Genomic DNA, 23,854 nt, shown 5'->3' with positions numbered 1-23,854 from the left:
TGGAGAGCTTGGTGGCAAAGCTGTTGCTATTGGCATATTTCATATGAAGTACATAAAAAGAACCAGGGTGTCTCTCTGTGTTGATGATCACTCCAATTCTTCCCAGGTTAGCACCTCCAATCACAAATAGAAATTCACCCGAGTCTGGTCAATGCTGATGACATCCATAAAACCAGCAAAGTAGTGGTGGGGTTTGGAGTGTTGTGTTTTCATTTTCATTTGTTCCCATATATTTTTAAATTTCTTCTTTAATTGCCTGGTTGACCCATTCATTCTTTAGTAGGACATTCTTTAACCTCCTTGCTTTTGGAGATTTTCCATCCTTTTTCCTGGGGTTGATTTCAAGTTTCATAGCATTGTGGTCTGAAAGTGTGCATGGTATGATCTCAAGTCTTTTATACTTATGAAGGGCTGTTTTGTGACTCAGTACGTGATCTATCTTGGAGAATGTCCCATGTGCACTCGAGAAGAAACTATATTATGCTGCTTTGGGATGTAGACTTCTAAGTGCATCTGTCAAGTCCATTTTGTCCAATGTATCGTTCAAGGCCACTGTTTCTTTACTATTTCTCTGTCTAGATGATCTGTCCATTGTTGTAAGTGGAGTATTAAAGTCCCCTGCAGTTACCACATTCTTATCGATAAGGTTGCTTATGTTTGTGATTAATTGTTTTACATATTTGGGGGCCCCCAAATTCGGTGCCCAGACATTTATAATTGTTAGCTCTTCCTGATGGATAGACCCTGTAATTATTATATAATGCCCTTCTTCATCTTTTGTTACAGCCTTTAATTGAAAGTCTAGTTTGTCTGATATAAGTATGGCTACTCCAGCTTTCTTTTGTCTTCCAGTAGCATGATAGATAGTTCTCCATCCCCTCACTTTCAACCTGAAAGTATCCTCAGGTCTAAAATGAGTCTCTTATAGACAGCAAAGAGATGGGTCTTGTTTTTTTATCCATTCTGATACCCTATGTCTTTTGGTTGGAGTGTTTAGTCCATTTACATTCAGTGTTTTCAATGAAAGATACGCGTTTAGAGTCATTGTGATATCTGTAGGTTTCATGCTTGTAGTGGTGTCTCTGGTACTTTGTGGTCCTTGCAACATTTCACTCACAGAGTCCCCCTTAGGATCTCTTGTAGGGCTGGTTTAGTGGTGATGAATTCCTCCAGTTTTTATTTGTTTGGGGAAACCTTTATCTCTCCTTCTATTCTGAATGGCAGTGTTGCTGGGTAGAGGATTTGTGGCTGCATATTGAAGATTTCTTGCCATTCCTTTCTGGCCTGCCAAGTTTCTGTAGATAGGTCTGCTACTACCCTCATGTGTCTACCTTTGTATGTTAAGGCCCATTTATCCCTAGCTGCTTTCAGAATTCTCTCTTTATCCTTGTATTTTGCCAGTTTCACTATGATATGTCGTGCAGAATATCGATTCAAGTTACGTCTGGAGGGAGTTCTCTGTGCCTCTTGGACTTCAGTGCCTGTTTCCTTCTCCAGGTCGGGGAAGTTCTCAGCTATGATTTGTTCAAGTACACCTTCAGCCCCTTTCTCTCTCTTCTTCTTCTGGAATTCCTATGATACAGATATTGTTCCATTTGATTGCATCACTTAGTTCTCTAATTCTCCCCTTGTACTCCTGGATTTTTTTTCTCTCTCTTTTTCTCAGCTTCCTCTTTTTCCATAATTTCATCTTCTAATTCACCTATTCTCCCCTCTGCCTCTTCAGTCCGCACTGTGGCCGCCTCCATTTTATTTTGCATCTCATTTATAGCATTTTTAATTCAGCATGACTATTTTCTAGTCCCTTGATCTCTGTAGAATAGATTCTCTGCTGTCTTCTATGCTTTTTTCAAGCCCAGCGATTAATTTTATGACTGTTATTCTAAACTCTTGTTCAGTTGTGTTGCTTATATCTGTTTTGATCAATTCTTTAGCTGTCACTTCTTCCTGGAATTTCTTTTGAGGAGAATTCTTCCGTCTCGTCATTTTGGCTAGTTTTCTGTCCCTTACGAGTTTTAAAAGTTTGTTACACGCTCTGCACATGCAAGCACTGCTATATCAAAGGGGGCGTCATATACTGAAGGGCCTTACCCTTCAGGAGGTTGTTTTTGGAGAGTGTTTCTTGCTCTCTGTTGTTGTGACTTTGGTTATTTTATTTCCTTACTTGTAGTGATGTTTTGGACCCTCCACCTGGTGTGCTGATTTGTTCCTTGAAGTAGTCCTGGAAAGGAAAACCAACAAACAGACAAACAGGACAGACAATCAGGAAACAAAAACACGCAAACACACAAACAAATAATACAAACAAACAAAGAAAAACAAAAAACAGAAAACTAAAAACAATCAAAAATCAAAAAACCAGAAACCCCAGCTACAAGTAAACACATGGTAGAGGCGGTGCTGATGCAAGAGCACATACAAAATGATAGATGACAGGGGCGTAGAAAAAGAAAAAATAAACATTGACCAGGAAGCGAGACTATTCGGCCTCATCCATAGAGAGAGAAAAGAAAAGAAAGAAGGAGGCGGGGGGAAAGAAACAAAGATAAAGTTACCCATAGAGAGAAACTATATAGCTTGATTATTCCAGAGAGAGAGAGAAAGGAAAGAAGGGGTGTAGAACATGTGTCAAGAGAATCGATTAAATATGCCTGTTTAAACAAACCAATAACCAGAGTAACCAGCCTAGAGGAGGGAAGAGATAAGGAGGAGAAATTGTGGGGGGGTGGGTATGGGGGGAGAATATATCTTTATATCCAGAAATGACCTAGAGTTAATCTAGTCAATGCTGCAACCCTTGTCTGGAGGAGCTATCCCCAGGGTCTGTCCTAGTCTGGTAGATACACAGTTACCCAGTGCAAAGGGGTGTGGTATGGTGTAGTCTGGACCCACCTCTGCTATGGGCCCCTGGAGTGATCCTGAGGCCCTGCCTTGGTGGTGGGGGTGGGGGAAATGGTGATTCCCCCAGTCTCTTCTCCAAGGAATAATACCTGGTAGACTCCGTTTGAGTCATCCCCACTGTGCCATGGGTGCAGTTTGAGTTGTCCTCACTATACCGTGGGTGCAGATGGGGCAGTCCTTCTCACTCCAACAACTCCCCTGACTCTGTGCTGGATGTGATTCAAGTCCCACTCCATGTGCTCTGGCACTGGGGAAGCACCTCTCAGTGCAGTCCCGAAAAGTGGTTCCGGCTGGCTTTGTCTGTGCCACTGCACTTCAGGGAGGACCATCTTCTACTGCAGACTGTGCCACCACCCTCACTGCCACACCCCGGGGTTGGCGGTGGCGGTCACAGGCAGACACCGGCAGGCTTTGTCTTTTCCCACAGCACTCCAGGGAGAGGGCTGCCTTCTCCTACTGCATACTGCACCCTTGGGGCAGCCACTGAGGGGGGGGGGGGCTGAAGGGGGCAGCGTTGGGGGGGGCGGATGCAGGCAGGCTTTGTACTATTTATCGTGCAGCCCTCCAGGGAGGGAATCACTTTCTCCAACTGTGGACTGTGCCCCTGATCTACCACCACACCCAAGGCTGGCTCCCCTCTTCCCCAGGTGCACAAACAGGGAGCCGGCCCCAGTCTGAAGATCTGGAATAATCAAGCTATATAGTTTCTCTCTATGGGTAACTTTATCTTTGTTTCTTTTCCCCCGCCTCCTTCTTTCTTTTCTTTTCTCTCTCTATGGATGAGGCCGAATAGTCTCGCTTCCTGGTCAATGTTTATTTTTTCTTTTTCTACGCCCCTGTCATCTATCATTTTGTATGTGCTCTTGCATCAGCACTGCCTCTACCATGTGTTTACTTGTAGCTGGGGTTTCTGGTTTTTTGATTTTTGATTGTTTTTAGTTTTCTGTTTTTTGTTTTTCTTTGTTTGTGTGTTTGCGTGTTTTTGTTTCCTGATTGTCTGTCCTGTTTGTCTGTTTGTTGGTTTTCCTTTCCAGGACTACTTCAAGGAACAAATCAGCACACCAGGTGGAGGGTCCAAAACATCACTACGAGTAGGGAAATAAAATAACCAAAGTCACAACAACAGAGAGCAAGAAACACTCTCCAAAAACAACCTCCTGAAGGGTAAGGCCCTTCAGTATATGACGCCCCCTTTGATATAGCAGTGCTTGCATGTGCAGAGCGTGTAACAAACTTTTAAAACTCGTAAGGGACAGAAAACTAGCCAAAATGACGAGACGGAAGAATTCTCCTCAAAAGAAATTCCAGGAAGAAGTGACAGCTAAAGAATTGATCAAAACAGATATAAGCAACACAACTGAACAAGAGTTTAGAATAACAGTCATAAAATTAATCGCTGGGCTTGAAAAAAGCATAGAAGACAGCAGAGAATCTATTCTACAGAGATCAAGGGACTAGAAAATAGTCATGCTGAATTAAAAATGCTATAAATGAGATGCAAAATAAAATGGAGGCGGCCACAGTGCGGACTGAAGAGGCAGAGGGGAGAATAGGTGAATTAGAAGATGAAATTATGGAAAAAGAGGAAGCTGAGAAAAAGAGAGAGAAAAAAAATCCAGGAGTACAAGGGGAGAATTAGAGAACTAAGTGATGCAATCAAATGGAACAATATCTGTATCATAGGAATTCCAGAAGAAGAAGAGAGAGAAAGGGGCTGAAGGTGTACTTGAACAAATCATAGCTGAGAACTTCCCCGACCTGGAGAAGGAAACAGGCACTGAAGTCCAAGAGGCACAGAGAACTCCCTCCAGACGTAACTTGAATCGATATTCTGCACGACATATCATAGTGAAACTGGCAAAATACAAGGATAAAGAGAGAATTCTGAAAGCAGCTAGGGATAAATGGGCCTTAACATACAAAGGTAGACACATGAGGGTAGTAGCAGACCTATCTACAGAAACTTGGCAGGCCAGAAAGGAATGGCAAGAAATCTTCAATATGCAGCCACAAATCCTCTACCCAGCAACACTGCCATTCAGAATAGAAGGAGAGATAAAGGTTTCCCCAAACAAATAAAAACTGGAGGAATTCATCACCACTAAACCAGCCCTACAAGAGATCCTAAGGGGGACTCTGTGAGTGAAATGTTGCAAGGACCACAAAGTACCAGAGACACCACTACAAGCATGAAACCTACAGATATCACAATGACTCTAAACGCGTATCTTTCATTGAAAACACTGAATGTAAATGGACTAAACACTCCAACCAAAAGACATAGGGTATCAGAATGGATAAAAAAACAAGACCCATCTCTTTGCTGTCTATAAGAGACTCATTTTAGACCTGAGGATACTTTCAGGTTGAAAGTGAGGGGATGGAGAACTATCTATCATGCTACTGGAAGACAAAAGAAAGCTGGAGTAGCCATACTTATATCAGACAAACTAGACTTTCAATTAAAGGCTGTAACAAAAGATGAAGAAGGGCATTATATAATAATTACAGGGTCTATCCATCAGGAAGAGCTAACAATTATAAATGTCTGGGCACCGAATTTGGGGGCCCCCAAATATGTAAAACAATTAATCACAAACATAAGCAACCTTATCGATAAGAATGTGGTAACTGCAGGGGACTTTAATACTCCACTTACAACAATGGACAGATCATCTAGACAGAGAAATAGTAAAGAAACAGTGGCCTTGAACGATACATTGGACAAAATGGACTTGACAGATGCACTTAGAAGTCTACATCCCAAAGCAGCATAATATAGTTTCTTCTCGAGTGCACATGGGACATTCTCCAAGATAGATCACGTACTGAGTCACAAAACAGCCCTTCATAAGTATAAAAGACTTGAGATCATACCATGCACACTTTCAGACCACAATGCTATGAAACTTGAAATCAACCCCAGGAAAAAGGATGGAAAATCTCCAAAAGCAAGGAGGTTAAAGAATGTCCTACTAAAGAATGAATGGGTCAACCAGGCAATTAAAGAAGAAATTTAAAAATATATGGGAACAAATGAAAATGAAAACACAATACTCCAAATCCTTGGGGATGCAGCGAAGGCACGCCTGAGAGGAAACTACATTGCAATCTAGGCCTATCTCAAGAAACATGAAAAACCCCAAGAAGAAAATCTAAGAGCACACCTAAAGGAACTAGAAGCTGAGCAGCTAAGACACCCCAAACCCAGGAGAAGAAGAGAAATAATAAAGATCAGAACAGAAATAAAGCATATAGAATACAGAAAAAGAGTAGAGCAGATCAATGAAACCAACAGTTGGTTTTTTGAAAAAAATAAGCACAATTCATAAATCTCTAGCCAGGCTTCTCAAAAAGAAAAGATAGAGGACCCAAATAGATAAAATCATGAATGAAAATGGAATTATTACAACCCATCCCACAGAAATACAAAAAATTATCAGGGAATACTATGAAAAATTACATGCCAACAAACTGGACAACCTGGAAGAAATGGACAAATTCCTAAACACCCACACCCTTTCAAAACTCAAATGGGAAGAAATAGAAAATTTCAACAGACCAATAACTAGTGAAGAAATTGAATCAGTTATCAAGAATCTGCCAAAAAACAAGAGGTGTGGACCACGTGGCTTCCCCGGGGAATTCTACCAGACGTTTAAAGCAGAGATTATACCTGTCCTTCTCAAGCTGTTTCAAAAAATAGAAAGGGAAGGAAAACTTCCAGACTCATTCTAGGAAGCCAGCATTTCTTTGATTCCCAAACCAGACAGTGACCTGGGAAGAAAAGAGAACTATAGGTCAATATCCCTGATGACTATGGATGCAAACATTCTCAACAAGATACTAGGACATCGAATTAAATAGCATGTAAAAAGAATAATTCACCATGATCAAGTGGGATTCATTCCCGGGCTGCAGGGCTGGTTCAACATTTGCAAATCCATCAATGTGATACGCCACATTAATGAATGAAAACATAAGAACCATATGATCCTGTCAATCGATGCAGAAAAAGCATCTGAAAAAATTCAGCATCCTTTCTTAATAAAAGCCCTTGAGAAAGTTGGCATAGAAGGAACATACTTAAACATCATAAAAGCCATTTATGAAAAGCCCACAGTTAATATCATCCTCAATGGGGAAAAACTGAGAGATTTCCCCCTGAGATCAGGAACACGACAGGGATGTCCACTCTCACCGCTATTGTTTAACATAGTGTTGGAAGTCGTAGCATCAGCAATCAGACAACAAAGGGAAATCAAAGGCATCAAAATTGGCAAAGATGAAGTCAAACTTTCACTTTTTGCAGACAACATGAAATGCTACATAGAATACCTGACAGAGTCCACCAAAAGGCTGCTAGAACTGATACATGAATTCAGCAAAGTTGCAGGATACAAAATTAATGTATAGAAATTGGTTGAATTTTTATACACCAATAATGAAGCAACAGAAAGACAAATAAAGAATCTGATCCCATTCACAACTGCACCAAGAAGCATAAAATACCTAGGAATACACCTAGCCAAAGATGTAAAAGATATGTATGCTGAAAACTATAGAAAGGTTATGAAGGAACTTGAGGAAGATACAAATAAATGGAAAAATATTCCATGCTCAAGGATTGGAAGAATAAATATTGTTAAAATGTCAACACTACCCAAAGCAATCTACACATTTAAAGCAATCCCAATAAAATTTGCACCAGCAATCTTATCGAAGCTAGAACAAGCAATCCTAAAATTTGTAAGGAACCACAAAAGACCCCGAATAGCCAAAATAATATTGATGAAGAAAACCAAAGAGGGAGGCATCACAATCCCAGACTTTAGCCTCTACTACAAAGCTCTAATCATCAAGACAGTATGGTTTTGGCACAAAAATAGACACATAGACCAAAAGAATAGAACAGAGACTCCAGAATTGGACCCACAAGTATATGGCCAACTAATCTTTGACAAACCAGGAAAGAATATCCAATGGAAAAAAGACAGTCTCTTTAACAAATGGTGGTGGGAGAACTGGACAGCAACATGCAGAAAAATGACACTAGACCACTTTCTTACACCATTCACAAAAATAAACCAAAACAGATGAAGGACCTGAATGTGTGACAGGAAACCATCAAAACCCTACAGGAGAAAGCAGGAAAAACCTCTCTGACCTCAGCTGCAGCAATTTCTTACTTGACACACTTCCAAAGGCAGGGGAATTAAAAGCAAAATGAACTATTGGGACCTTATGAAGATAAAAAGCTTCTGCACTGCAAAGGAAACAATCAGCAAAACTAAAAGGCCACCGAGGGAATGGGAAAAGATATTTGCAAATGACATACCGGATAAAGGGCTAGTATCCAAAATCTATAAAGAACTCCCCAAACTCCACACCCGAAAAACAAATGGGCAGAAAACATGAATAGACACGTTTCTAAAGAAGACATCCAAATGGCCAACAGGCACATGAAAAGATCTCAATGTCACTCTTCATCAGGGAAATACAAATCAAAACCACACTCAGATACCACCTCACACCAGAGTGGCTAAAATGAACAAATCAGGAGACTATAGATTCTGGCGAGGATGAGGAGAAACGGGAACCCTCTTGCACTGTTGGTGGGAATGCAAACTGATGCAGCTGCTCTGGCAAACAGTGTGGAGGTTCCTCAAAAAATTAAAAATTGATCTACCCTATGGCCCAGCCATAGGACTGCTAGGAATTTACCCAAGGGATACAGGAATGCTGATGCATAGGGGCACTTGTACCCCAATGTTTATAGCAACGCTTTCAACAATAGCCAAAATATGGAAATAGCCTAAATGTCCACCAACTGACGAATGGATAAAGAAGATGTGGTTTATATATACAATGGAATACTAGTTGGCAATGAGAAAGATTGAAATCTGGCCATTTGTAGCAACATGGATGGAACTGGAGAGTATTATGATAAATGAAGTAAGGCAGGCAGAGAAAGACAGATACCCTATGTCTTCACTCATAATTGGATCCTGAGAAACTTTACAGAAGACCTTGGGAGAGGGGAAGGGGGAAGAAAAACGTTACAGAGAGGGAAGGAGATAAACCGTAAGAGACTCTTAAATACTGATAACAAACTGAGGATTGATGGGGGTTGGGGGAGAGGGGAAAGTGGGTGATGGGCATCGAGGAGGGCACCTGTGAGGATGAACACTGGGTGTTGTATGGAAACCAATTTGACCATAAATTATATTTATATAATAAAATAAAAATAAAATAAAAAAGTGCTCATGCACAGTGAAGGAAACAATCACAAAATTAAAATGACATATATGATAAATGATTAGTATCCAAAATATATAAAGAACTTAGAAAACCAACACCCAAACAATAAATAACCTAATTAAAACATGGACAGAAGAAATGTAAAGACATTTCAACAAAAAAGACATGTTGATGGCCACCAGACACATGAAGAGATGCTCAACATCACTCATCGTCAAGGAAATGCAAATCAAAGCCACAAGGCGCTATTACCTTACACCTGTCAGAATGGCAAAAACAAAAACACAAGAAAGAAGTGTTAGCAAGAATATGCAGAAAAAGGAATACTTATGTGCTCTGTGTGAATGCAAACTGGGATAGCCACTGTGGAAAGAGTATGGAGGCTCGTCAAAAAATTAAAAATAGAATTATCATGAGATCCAGTAATTTCTCTATTGAGTATTTACTGAAAGAATATGAAAACACTGTCTTGAAAAAGACATATGCACTCATAGGTTTACTGCACCATTATTTACAATGGCCAATATGGAAGCAACCCAAGCATGTATCAATTGATGAATGGATAAAGAAGATGTGGTGTATTTACACAACAGATTATTGCTCAGCTGTAAAAAGGAATGAATTCTTGCCATTTGCAAGGACATGGATGAAGCTAGAGTGTAAGGTTAAGTGAAATAAGTCAGTGAGAGAAAGGCAAGTACCATATAATTTCACTCATATGTGTATGTTAAGAAACAAAATGAACAAACAAGGGAAAAAAATAGACGAACAACAAACCAGACTATTAACTATAGAAAACAGAGGGTAGGTTGATGGGGGAATAGATGAAACAGTTGAAAGTGATTAAGAACACACTCATCTTGATGATCACTGAATAATGTATAGAATTTTTCAATCACTATATTATACACCTGGACTACATTAACATTGTATGTGAATTATATTGGAATTAGAAAAATAATAAGATTAAAAAACATTATGAATTAGCTTCATAGAATAAAGTATTTGAAATAATTACAAAATAATAAAGTAGTACAGGAAGGTCCTTATGTAATGAAATGGAAAAAACTGGCTAACCTTACAGAAAAATGTACCTAAAGGAGACTGTGCATGTGAAGGTGCTGAAAAAACCTTTCTGAGAGAGACAAATAGGCAGACTAATAAATACTCTGAGGCAAAAAAAAAAAAAATATATATATATATAATGGTAGAATTACGGTAGAATAGACATGAGAACCCCATTTAATAATGAACATATCTATAAATAGTTAAAGTAGACAAAAAATATGCTACCAGTCGTAAAATATAATTCCACCCATTTCCAAAAAAAGTGTTTCCTAAGGGAAAAGGGAAAAGTACCCGCCTAGTTATCCATATCACAAAAGGGTATCAAAGCCTTGCATTCTGCAATCTCCTGAACAGCATTTTGTAACAAGAAATTAAGAGCTAAAGTTATAGAACAAATTGACACCATGTGCCTCCAGATATAATACACTGAGAACAAAACAGCATTCCAGTGATGTTCCTTGACAAAAGCACATAAGCTGAATGTAATCATGAGGAAACACCACACAAACTGAACTTGAAGGACATTCTATAAAATAACCATGTTACCATCTTCAAAACTAATTTTTTTTCTACACAAAGAAAATCTAAGAAACGACTGCAGATTAAAGGAAACTAAAATAAGCCAGGCAGAGAAAGACAGATATCATGTCTGAGAACAAACTAAGGGTAGATGGGGCGTGGGGGAGAGGGGAAAGTGAGTGATGGGCAGGGAGGAGGGCACTTGTTGGGATGAGCACTGGGTGTTGTATGGAAACCAATTTGACAAATTATATTTTAAAAATAAAATAAATTAAAATACATACTTCAAAAAGTTAAAAAAAACAAACATGACAGCTCAATGCAACATGATTATGAATTGGACCCTGGACCAGATTCTTTATGATTTTTTAATAAATAGCATTTACTGGCATAATTGGTGAAAAATGAGTATGGTCTTAGGAAACACAGACTGAAGTACATAGGATTCATAAGGCAACTTACCATCAAATGGTTCAGAAAAAATATATTTATGTATTTGTTATGATGCATATGTATATAAATATGTAAATAGAACTATAAATATAAGCAATCATGTTTCTGGGTTTTTTTTAGTAATTATTTATTTTTAGAGAGAGAGAGTGTTAAGCAGGGGAGAGGCAAAGAGAGGGGGACAGTGGATCCGACTTGGGCTTTTTGCTGACAGCAGAGAGCCTGATGTGGGGCTCGAACTCACAAACTATGTGATCATGACCTGAGCTGAAGTCAAACACTCAACCAACTGAGCCACCCAGGGGCCCCATTTCTTGATACTTACTCAAAGGAGGTGAAAAATTATGTCCACACAAAAATCTTCACATAGGTATTTATAGCCACTTTATTCATAATTGCCAAATCTTAGATGCAACCAAGGTGTCATTCAGTAGGTGAATGGATAAACTGGTACATTCAAACAATGGAATGTTATTCTAAAAAGAAATGAGCTACCAAGCCCTGAAAAGACATGGAGGAACCTTATGTGCATATTACTAATGGAAAGAAACCAACTTGAAAGGCTATATACTGTATGATTCCAACTGCTAACATTCTGAAAAAGTAAAACTATGAAACAGTAAAAAGATCAGTGGTTGCCAGAGGTTTAGAGGGAGGGATGAATAGGCAGAATAAAGAGCCCTTTCAAGGCAGTGTAAATACTCTGTATGATACCATACTGAGAGTACATACCATTATTCATTTTTCCAAGCCCACACAATGTTCAATGCCAAGATTGAACAATAATGTAACTATGGACTTTGGGTGATTATTGTATGCCAATGTAGTTTCATTAATTGTGACAACTATACCATTCTTGTAGGGAATGTTGATAATAGGGAAGTCTATGTACTATGGGGCAGTAGATATATGAGAAATCTCTCTGTGTTTTTCTCAATTTTGCTGTGAACTTAAAACTACTCTTAAAATAATCTGTAAAAAACATCAGCAAACTTAGCATCATCAATAATGAATGTGACAAAGTGGTATTTTGTGCTTCCTGATGTGATGCAAGCACACAGCATCACCTATGTAGTCTTCTTGCTAAAAGTGCTTAATCATGGGGAAACATGTGGCACAATGCAGGACAATTGCCTGGACTCATCAGAAATGTCAATATTTGGAAAATTTTTAAAATTTTAATTTTCTAATCCTCATTAAGAAAGGATGAGGAAGTGCTATTCTAGATTTAAAAAGATTAAAAGGGCATGACAACTAAATACAGTATAGGATCCTTGACTGGATCCTGTATCAAAAAAAAATAAAAAGTTTTAAAGGGTATTGTTAGGGTAATTGGGAAACTTGGGGACAATATGTTTGATAACAGAATTATATCAGTGTTAAGTTTCTCTGAGTGTAATAAAAGCAATGCCCTTGTTCTTAAGACATACTGAAGTGTTTAGGGCTTAAGTGCCATAATATCTGCAAGTTGCTTCCAAATGTTTCAGCAAATATATATAAATTTATATATAAAATTATATAAAATATATATTAATACATAAGGACATAAAGCAAATCTTAACAAATACTAAATAAACAGTATCATATAAACCATGTTCTGCCCTTCCCTGTCTCTCCCTCTCTTAAAATAAACATTAAAAAAAGATTATATGTAGCAAAATAAACAATGGATACATCTACCTGAAGGATGTCTTTTGACTTTTCAGAAGAGTTGAAATTTTACAATAAAAAAAACTGGTGAAGAAAATGTCTGTACTAAGTACAATTAAATGAAAACAATAACATGTTATTTTTCTTGTTTCTTGAGATAGGCCTGGATTGCAATGCATTTTCCTCTCAGGACTGCCTTCGCTGCATCCCAAAGTGTTTGGATTGTTGTATTTTCATTTTCGTTTGTGTCCATATATTTTTTAATGTCTTCTCTAATTGCCTGGTTGACCCACTCATTCTTTAGTAGGGTGTTCTTTAACCTCCATGCTTTTGGAGGTTTTCCAGACTTTTTCCTGTGGTGGATTTCAAGCTTCATAGCATTGTGGTCTGAAAGTATGCATGGTATAATTTCAATTCTTGTATACTTATGAAGGGCTGTTTTGTGACCCAGTATATGATCTATCTTGGAGAATGTTCCATGTGCACTCGAGAAGAAAGTATATTCTGTTGCTTTGGGATGCAGAGTTCTAAATACATCTGTCAAGTCCGTCTGATCCAATGTATCATTCAGGGCCCTTGTTTCTTTATTGACCATGTGTCTAGATGATCTATCCATTTCTGTAAGTGGAGTGTTAAAGTCCCCTGCAATTACCACATTCTTATCAATAAGGTTGCTTATGTTTATGAGTAATTGTTTTATATATTCGGGGGCTCCTGTATTCGGCGCATAGACATTTATAATTGTTAGCTCTTCCTGATGGATAGACCCTGTAATTATTATATAATGCCCTTCTTCATCTCTTGTTACAGCCTTTAATTGAAAGTCTAGTTTGTCTGATACAAGTATGGCTACTCCAGCTTTCTTTTGGCTTCCAGTAGCATGATAAATAGTTCTCCATCCCCTCACTCTAAATCTAAAGGTGTCCTCAGGTCTAAAATGAGTCTCTTGTAGACAGCAAATAGATGGGTCTTGTTTTTTTATCCATTCTGATACCCTATGTCTTTTGGTTGGCGCATTTAATCCACTTACATTCAGTGTTATTATAGAAAGATACGGGTTTAGAGTCATTGTGATGTCTGTATGATTTATGCTTGCAGTGATGTCTCTGGTACTTTGTCTCACAGGATACCCCTTAGGATCTCTTGTAGGACTGGTTTAGTGGTGACAAATTCCTTCAGTTTTTGTTTCTTTGGGAAGACCTTTATCTCTCCTTCTATTCTAAATGACAGACTTGATGGATAAAGGATTCTCGGCTGCATATTTTTTCTGTTCAGCACATTAAAGATCTCGTGCCATTCCTTTCTGGCCTGCCAAATTTCAAAAGAGAGATCAGTCACGAGTCTTACAGGTCTCCCTTTATATGTTAGGGCATGTTTACCCCTTGCTGCTTTCAGAATTTTCTCTTTATCCTTGTATTTTGCCAGTTTCACTATAATATGTCATTCAGAAGATCGATTCAAGTTACGTCTGAAGGGAATTCTCTGTGCCTCTTGGATTTCAATGCCTTTTTCCTTCCCCAGTTCAGGGAAGTTCTCAGCTATGATTTCTTCAAGTACCCCTTCAGCACCTTTCCTTCTCTCTTACTCCTCTGGGATACCAATTATGCATATATTATTTCTTTTTAGTGTATCACTTAGTTCTCTAATTTTCCCCTCATACTCCTGGATTTTTTTTATCTCTCTTTTTCTCAGCTTCCTCTTTTTCCATAACTTTATCTTCTCGTTCACCTATTCTCTCCTCTGCCTCTTCAATCCGAGCCGTCGTTGTTTCCATTTTGTTTTGCATTTCGTTTAAAGCATTTTTCAGCTCCTCCTGTTCCTTAGTCCCTTGATCTCTGTAGCAAGAGATTCTCTGCTGTCCTCTATACTGTTTTCAAGCCCAGCGATTAATTTTATGACTATTATCCTAATTCACTTTCTGTTATATTATTTAAATCCTTTTTGATCAGTTCATTAGCTGTTGTTATGTCCTGGAGATTCTTCTGAGGGGAATTCTTCCATTTGGTCATTTTGGATAGTCCCTGGAGTGGTGTAGGACTGAGGGGCACTTCCCCTGTGCTGTGGTGTATAACTGGAGTTGGTGGGCTGAGCCACAGTCAGACCTGATGTCTGCCCCCAGCCCACCGCTGGGGCCACAGTCAGACTGGTGTGTGCCTTCTCTTTCCCTCTCCTAGGGGTGGGATTCACTGTGGGGTGGTGTGGCCCGTCTGGGCTACTTGCACACTTCCAGCCTTGTGGTGCTTGGGATCTGGGGTATTAGCTTGGGTGGGTAGGCAAGGTGCACGGGGGCAGGAGGGGCAGGCTTAGCTCGCTTCTCCTTAGGTGATCCACTTCAGGGGGGGCCCTGTGGCAGCGGGAGGGAGTCAGACCCGGTACCAGAGGTGCGGCTCCGCAAGAGCACAGCATTGGGTGTTTGCACGGAGCAAGCAAGTTCCCTGGCAGGAACTGGTTCCCTTTGGGATTTTGGCTGGGGGATGGGCGAGGGAGATGGCGCTGGCAAGCGCGCCAAACTGAGCTCTGTAGTCCCAGGGCTCAGCAATTCTACGTCCCTTTGTCCTCCAGCCTTCCCGCTTTCAGAGCAGAGCTGTTAACCTATGACCTCCCAGATGCTAAGTCGCGCTTGCTATTGGAACACACTCTGTCCAGCCCCTCCGCTTTCGCAAGCCAGACTCTGGGGCTCTGCTTGGCCGGCAGGCTGCCCCTCTGCCCTGGCTCCCTCCCGCCAGTCCGTGCAGCAAGCACCGCCTCTCCACCCTTCCTACCCTCTTCCGTGGCCCTCTCGTCTGCGCTTGGCTCTGGAAACTCCGTTCTGCTAGTCTTCTGGTGGTTTTCTGGGTTATTTAGGCAGGTGTAGGTGGAATCTAAGTGATCAGCAGGATGCACGGTGAGTCCAGCGTCCTCCTACGCTGCCATCTTCTCCAAGAATAACATGTTAAACAACAACAACAAGAAAAAAACACATACCGATGTTTTGGTTCCTAAATACCATCTCCCTCTCAATGAGACAGGGAATAAAAGACAAGCCTAAAAGTAAGGAAGTAAGAAAATGCTGATGTCAAAGTATGTATCAGAATGATGGGAGCACATCAAATGGACAGAGGAGCCAGCTTGAATGGGCTGTCATTGGTTAAGTCTGGGATAATTTGAACATTAAAATAAATAATGGTAGCAATAAGATATTCATGAAATAAAGTAAAAATGAAGGTGTCAAAAATAAGGTCAATAAGTAAACAAACAGAGAATAAAACTCTTCCTTAAAATAGAATACAAATTTATAAACATAGTAAAAATGATGGAGTTTAAAAATTCCCATCTTGCAGCCATCATACTAATTCAGTCAAGAATTATCAATGGATATTAAAGCCAGTGGACTTTAGTTTGATGAGGAACAAAATGTTTACACAGTTTCAAAGTATTCCCAGCAAAATTATTAACTACAAACAAAAAAAGGCTGGGGCACCTGTGTGGTTCAGTTGGTTGAGCATCCGAATCTTGATTTCCACTCAGGTCATGATCCCTGGATCGTGGGATTGAGCCCTGCTTAAGATCCTCTCTCTTTCTTCCTTTGCCTCTCTCCCCCACTCACGTGCTCATGTTCTCTCTCTCAAATTTTTTTTTAAAAAGAGGAAAATGGTAACTTTAGAGTGGATTTATCTAGCAAACATCATTTTGACCAAGTAATCAAGATTAACATCACTTTTAAGGGGTCAAATCAGCATCATGTGCCACTGATCTGATGCCCTGAGAATAATACAACAGTACTTCTCTGGTATTCCTGCCAAAATGCATAATCCAAATATAATAGTGAAGAAAAGGCACACAAACTTAAACTGAAGGACAATATACAAACTAGTTGTCCTATATTTTTTAAAAATTGCCAATAGTTATGAAAGAAAAAAAAAAAAAAGGACTGAACTGCTCCAGATTAAAGAAAACTGAAGAGACACAACAGCTAAATGCAATGCATCATCTTGGATTGAAACTTCAACCAAGAAATGAAAATAAATATAAGAAACAATATTGGGACAATTGGTCAAATTTGAATATGGCCTAGATAATATGGGAACACCATTTTAAACTATACTACAAAGCTATAGTAATCAAAATAGTATTTTTCTGGCATAAAAACACACATAGACCAACAGAACAGAATGGAGAGCCCAGAAATAAGCCCCCACTTATATGGTCAATACATATATTTGACAAGGGAGCCAAGAGTACTCAATGGAGAAAAGATAGTCTGTTCAATAAATGATGCTGGGAAAACTGGGTATTAATATAAAAAAATGAAACTGAAACCCTATCTTACTTATACCACTCACAGAAATTAATTCCAAATTGACTAAAGACTTAAAGGTAAGACCTGAAACCATAATACCCTTGGGAAAAAAAACAGGGAAAAAAGCTCTTTGACATTGGAATTTGCAATGATTTTATGGATTTGACACTCAAAGCACAAGCAACAAAAGCAAGAAGTAAACAAGTTGTGACTACATCAAACTAAAAAGCTTCTGCACAGCAAAAGAATAAAAAGGCAAACTATGGAATGGGGAAAAAACATCTGCAAACCATGTATTCGATAAGGAATTAATATCCAAAATATGTAAGAAACTTATACAGCTCAATAGAAGAAAAATAAATAATCCAACTTACTAAGATGCAAATGACCTGAATTGAATTTTTTCCCAACAAAATATGCAAATGGCTAATAGGCACATTAAAAGGTGTTCAACATCACTAATCATCAGGAAATGCAAATCAAAACCATAGTTTGAAAAACAAAATGAACAAAAAAACCCCCAAAACCACAGCAATATATCTCCTACACTTGTTAGAATGGGTATTATAAAAAAGACAAGAGATAACAAATGCTGGTGAAGATGTGGAGAAAAGGGAACCCTCGTACATTGTTGATGGGAATGTACACTGGTACATCTATTATGTAAAATAGCATGGAGGTTCTTCAAAAAATTAAAATTGGGACTACCATATGATCCAGCAATTCCACTTCAAGTATATATCTAAAGGAAATAAAATCACTAATCTTGAAGAAACATCTGCACCCCTATGTTCACTGCATCATTATTTATAACTAAGACATGGCAACAACCTAAGTCTCCACTGACAGATGAACAGGTAAAGGAAATGAAATGAAATTTCATTTCCAACACATTTCATTTCCAACACATTTCATTTCCAACACATTTCATTTCCAACACATTGGATAAAACTTGAGGGCATTATACTAACTGAAATAAGTCAAAGAAAAACACTGAGTGATCTCATTTATACATAGAATCTAAACAAACAAACAAACTCATAAATACAGAGTAGGTTGGTAGTTTCCAGAGGTGGGAGGGTGGGAAAAATGGATGACAGTGGTCAAAGGGTATAGAGTCTCAGTTATAACATGAATAATAGCTCTGGGTATCTAACATACAGCATGATGTACATTATACTATAGTTAATAGTATAGTTATATATACTTATGCAATTGTATAGTACAGTTATTGTAGTTAATACTACAATATTGTAGTTAATACTATATTTAGTATTGTAGTTAATACTATATTGTATTAATACAATATACAAATACAAAATACAATCAATACAAAATACAATATAATATTGTAGTTAATACTATAGTCTAGTGACTATAATTAACAAAATTGTATACTTAAAAGTCGTGGAGAATAGATATTAAAAGTTTTCATCATACACTCACAAAATGGTTACTGTGTGAGATGACTGTGTGAAACCTTATTGTGGCAATTATTTTGTAATATATAGATACAGCAAATCATCATATTATACACCTGAAATCTACCACAACATTGTATGTCAAACATATTTCAATAAAGCAAGACAAAAAACAACTATAATACAGCTTGCATTGTCCACTTGAAATATGTATTCTCCCAAATTCATCCCTTTTCCATTGTTTATAAATGGATAATCTTGACAATAAAGGTATATGAAACACATAAAAATTAGAACATTGTCAATTTCTATTTTGACACATGTAGTGAGGTTATGTAAGGTTATGTATAACCTTATGTAAGGTTATCTTTCTGAAGAAATATGCACTGACGTATTTACAGGTACTGAAGTATTTACCAGTCAAGAAGCATGATATCTACAAGTTATTCTTAAATAGTTCAGAGGAAGAGGGAGAAAGGCAGAAAAGGAGAGGTAGGGGAGAGGAGAAGGGGGGGAGGAAAAAAGGAAGGGAGAAGGAGAAGAGGTATGAGAGGGAGAAATAGAGAATGAAAAACCAAGTATGGGAAAATGTTAATTGGTGAATCTGGGTTAAGGGTATACGGGAGTTCTTTGTAATATTCTCAAAATTTTTTAAAGTGTAAAATGAGATCAAAATGAAAAGTTTTAAAAACTTTATATTTAAGTTTTAAAAACATATATATATATATATATATATATATATATATATAAGTTTTAAAAACTTTATATTTCACAAAAATATAGTAGGTTAAGCGTCTGACTTCAGCTCAGATTTGAGCCCCTCATCGGGCTCCATGCTGACAGCTCAGAACCTGGAGCCTGCTTTGGAATCCTTGTCTCCCTCTCTCTCTGCCCTCCCCCGCTCACACTCTGTCTCTCTCTCTCAAAAATAAATAAACATTAAAACAAATTTTTTAAAACATATGTATCAGGAATAACTCCATCATTGAATAGCATGCACATGCATTTCTATGTATGTAATGAAAGAAAAAGTTTTATATGGCCAAATGTGTTGAAATGAGAAGCTGGTATATAATTTTGCTTTGTCTTATAAGAAAAATAAAAAAAAACTTTAAAGAAGAAAACCAGATGAAGTTAACTGTAATTGGACTAATGATTTCACAATATGATTTTTAAAAAATAGACTCATGTTTGTAAATTAAACAACTCATGAGTCCAGAAATGAGGGAAATTATAATTGAATGATAGTAAAATACTTATATAAATCTGTGAAATTCTGAAGTTGTACAGAGTGGAAGATTTATAATCATAAATTCTTATTTTAGAAAAGAAGATTGAAAATTACTGGGTAAAGGTCCAAATAAATAAATTAGAAAATTAGCAAGTAAAAAAGTAATAATAAAGATAAAAGCAAAAATTATTGAAGTAGGAAACGAAGTATTCAATGGTGAGGCCTGATGAAACCAAAAGCAGGAAACAGATTAGAAAACTAATTATTGTAATTTGTCACATGGTCACACTGTCATATTAATGGAGAAAAAACTCCATATTCATTCAGAATTAAAGCTCTCAGCATACTAAGAATAGAAACAAACTGCCTTATCCTGAAGAAGCAAATCTACTAAAAATGGTGAAACATTTATAGAATTCCCCTGTAAATTCAAAAGCAAGGTAAGAAAATCTCCTATTGCTACTATTTCTCATTGTACTGAAAGTGCTAACCAGCACAGTAAGACAAGCTAAAAATCAAATATTGAAAGAAAGAAACTGCCATTATTCACAACATAGCTAATAGACAATCTAAGAGAATCTATAAATTATCAGAACAAAACTCAGAGAATCTGTAGCATATAAAATCAATATGTAAAAATATCAATCATGTTCCCATTTACCAGCAAAAATCAGAAAATCTGGTTTTAAAAATACATTTCAGGGATGCCTGGGTGGCTCAGTCAGTTAAGCATCCGACCTCAGCTCAGATCTGATCTCACCAGTCCTGAGTTCAAGCTCCACAACGGGCTCTGTACTGACAGCTCAGAGCCTGAAGCCTGCTTCAGATTCTGTGTCTCCTGCTCTCTTTGACCCTGCCCCCACTTGTACTCTGTATCTCTCTCTCTCAAAAATAAATAAACATTAAAAAAAATTTAAATACATTTCACACTAACAACAAAAACTATAAGGTAAATTAGGAGTGAATTTAACAAAGCAGCTTATAAATTACATTATTATTATATGGTATGTATGGTTTTATAAAATGTAGAAAATAGTTTCAATTTTACCATTTTGTGCTAGCTTTGTTTTTTGTTTGGCTATTTATTTTTACAACTCTTATTCCTCTACCTCCCTTAATAAGTTTTTGGTAAAGAAAGTACCTTAAAAAACACAATTACCTGGTGTAGGACATCAGAAAAATCAGGGCAGCATTGTCAATAGTCTTCATCATCTTCACAGGGTGAACCATTTTATGAATGCACCAAGGAAATGGAGTCATTCTGCAATCCCTCAGAGACTAAAAGATAGTAAAATAAGGTAAAATTATTTCCTCTGTTTTTGGACGTTTCTTTCCCCTGGCCTCCTCAAGTCCTTATGTTCCACCGTGCTCCCATTTCTATTATATATTCCTGTAAAACAATTATATAGATCATATTAGAAGGGGTCTATTGCAAATTAAGAGTGTGGATTCTAGAAGCCCCTTAGAACAGTGTCTGGCACATAAAAAATGTTCAGTAAATATATGCTATATTACAATTTTCAATGATTTGAATCACTAGATGAAATTATGTAGCTCTTGCAGTTTTTTCCCTGCACAACATCCTTGGTTTTCTACATGAGCACTGCTATCCCTATGCCCTAACCTCTACCAGCACTACCCTTTTGTACATTGAGGTAAAAATGATGGAAATCAGAGTGTAAAGGAATGACTGGATGATGCTTTCAAGCAAAAAAGCTCATTCTTTTTCTATGCACTGTTACCAAGTCCCAAGTCCAGAGCCTCCTTGGTTGCCACTGTTATCCTAGCATTTATTGACTTATTTATTCAAGTATCTGTTTCACTCCAACTATGTACCAGGCACTATGCCTTGCTCATCCATTCCCTACAGCTCCCAGCACAATGCCTTGTCCATTGCAAGAGTTCCATAAGGGTTTACTGTATGAATGAAAAAAGGATGCCCTGCTTCCTTTGGATTACAAGGACCTGTGAGCCTTGGGTCAGATTTGGTTTTATTTTTTGCATTCCATAAAGTCTTCTAAATAGAAGACTGTTTCTCTGATGGTAAAAACTGGATTCCTAAAATATATCACTTGATTGAAAATCTTCAATGGTTACCACTGCTTTTAGATTAAACTGCATACTCCTTAGCGTAACATTCAAGGCCTTGCAACACTCTATTGCACTTCCAAGTCCTTCTTTCTCAAAGATTCAGAATTACACCCAAGCTTTTCCCATAAGCCCACTTTGGGACTTTTGTCCTGAAAACACCAGGCCTGAAAAGCATTCTCTCCCCTTCCACATGCCAGATGTCACTCACCCTTTAAAGAACCACCCAAATTTCCCCTTTCCTTTTTGATGGGTCATGATTACTACCAAGCAGAATGACTTTGTCCATCCTGGGTGATCCCTGCATACCTTGAACAAGCAAACATTATGGCCCTTGGGTTTAACTTACCATACTGTTTTTTTGTTTGTTTGTTTGTTTTTACTTATTAAATTTTCCTGCTACATACAGAGAAACCCACTCTGAAGACACTTCAAAATACCCTCTGTTAGCACAGGAATTGAGCCTGTTAGCATAGGAATGAGGCCTTCCATATGTTGTTACTGATCTTGAACCAAGGATTTTCTTTTCAATGGAAAAGTTTCAAATATACACAAAAGTAGTAGAACAGTATAATGAATTTCCATGTATACATCACCCAGTTATCATCAACTCATGAACATTTTGTTTGTAACTCCCACTTCCGCCCCACTGAATTACTTTTAAACATCAAGAGATTTAAATCTATTTCTTAAAAAAATATAACAATTATCACAGCTAAAATATCAAAAATAATTTACTTAATGTCATTCAATATCCATAATTTTGCCCAAGCATATTTTGTGAAAGAGCTACTCAATGCCAGTATGGTTTTTGTTTGTTTACTGTGTTTTTCTATTATGAAATCATGGGAATAGAGAAAAGGGGAAGGAGATCTGGGAAAGTGCATAATTAAGTTGCAAAGAGCCTGGATGTCCCAGATGAGAAGGAAAGAATCTGACCTGGTTTGGGTGGGAGAAGTACATTCTACTACTTCTCCGGAGGAGGAGGGTGCGACTTCAGGCCGGGTGATGCAGGAGAAGGTGCAGAGGGAAGAGTGGTACTACCTCCGTTGGGGGTTCCCTCTGGATAATCCCACCGTGGAGCTAGGAGGCAGCGCTTTTTTGGAGGCCTGGTTTCCCGCGTGTTTCCAGGTGGGAGCGTGGATCTCCCGGAGAAACAAGGTTGGTCACCCATAAGGATTCTTAGGACAGGGAGTCAGCTCTCTGTGGTGGGCCCCGCGAGGCTGAGACCTGAGATGGCGGCGGGTCCCCTCCAGGCACAGAGCTTCCTCCGGGTTTCGTGCTTACCGTATTTCCTGTATCCTGAAACGCAATCCCTTCTCCGCCTCCGCCCTCCCCTCCTTACTCCACCCTATTTTAACGTTCTATAAGGGTGGGACTTAAAAAGACATGTATATTTAACATATAATGTTTTACCACCGTCCGTCCCCCTAAATGTAACTAAATCTATGTTCTGTGTTACACAATCTATGCAATTTTAAGATTAGAAGAAATCCAGTTTTATTCCTAATTGGTAAACTCTGCATAGATTGTGGAAAGGCGCGGAGGGGTGGAGTGGGGGGGTAAGGGGCGCAGGTGGTGGGAGGGGGAGAACAAAGACATTATTGAAAAGCTATGGGCTTTACTACCGAGTTGCAGCTATGTAACACAGAGCCATTAAACTACCTAGGACAATTTGAAAAGCAATTGCAAACATGGTAGTTGACTAAAGTGCAAAATAGCACACTAGCATTAAACATAGTAATTGAATGTGGAAAATAAATTCGCCGTATGTCTTAGAATGTAGGGTTACATTTTTCTTCATATTTTAACAAATTAGAAATCTCTGAAGGCTTACTTTTTAAAATGTCTAATGATTTTTAATGTTTCAACATCTATAATATCTCAGTTAATAAATCTAAATCTCGATGGAATGCCATACTTTAATAGGCAAAGTTTTTGTTTTCTTAGAGTTATGGAAAATAATAATTCATCTTACTACTGGTG

The 23,854-nt window shown here is 38.1% G+C and overlaps 1 protein-coding gene across 3 annotated transcripts in view; it reads right to left on the bottom strand.

Moving 5' to 3' along the window:
• The window catches only part of NBDY (negative regulator of P-body association), a 122,336-nt gene extending 99,167 nt beyond the window's left edge, over window positions 1–23,169 (bottom strand). For all 3 annotated transcript variants that reach the window (XM_053202375.1, XM_053202376.1, XM_027053504.2), the window contains exons 1-2: window positions 22,808–23,169; window positions 20,940–21,058 (exon numbers count right to left, since the gene is read on the bottom strand). In XM_053202375.1, the coding sequence (XP_053058350.1) occupies window positions 22,836–23,042 (207 nt within the window). In that variant the 5' untranslated portion in view covers window positions 23,043–23,169 and the 3' untranslated portion in view covers window positions 20,940–21,058; window positions 22,808–22,835. The remainder of the gene's footprint in view (window positions 1–20,939; window positions 21,059–22,807) is intronic.
• Between the last annotated feature and the right edge of the window lie 685 nt (window positions 23,170–23,854).

Source organism: Acinonyx jubatus, chromosome X, assembly GCF_027475565.1.
Source record: "Acinonyx jubatus isolate Ajub_Pintada_27869175 chromosome X, VMU_Ajub_asm_v1.0, whole genome shotgun sequence".
Classification (NCBI taxonomy): domain Eukaryota; kingdom Metazoa; phylum Chordata; class Mammalia; order Carnivora; family Felidae; genus Acinonyx; species Acinonyx jubatus.
The sequence above is the reverse complement of the archived record's forward strand: the minus strand, read 5'-3'. Positions and strand labels throughout refer to the sequence as shown.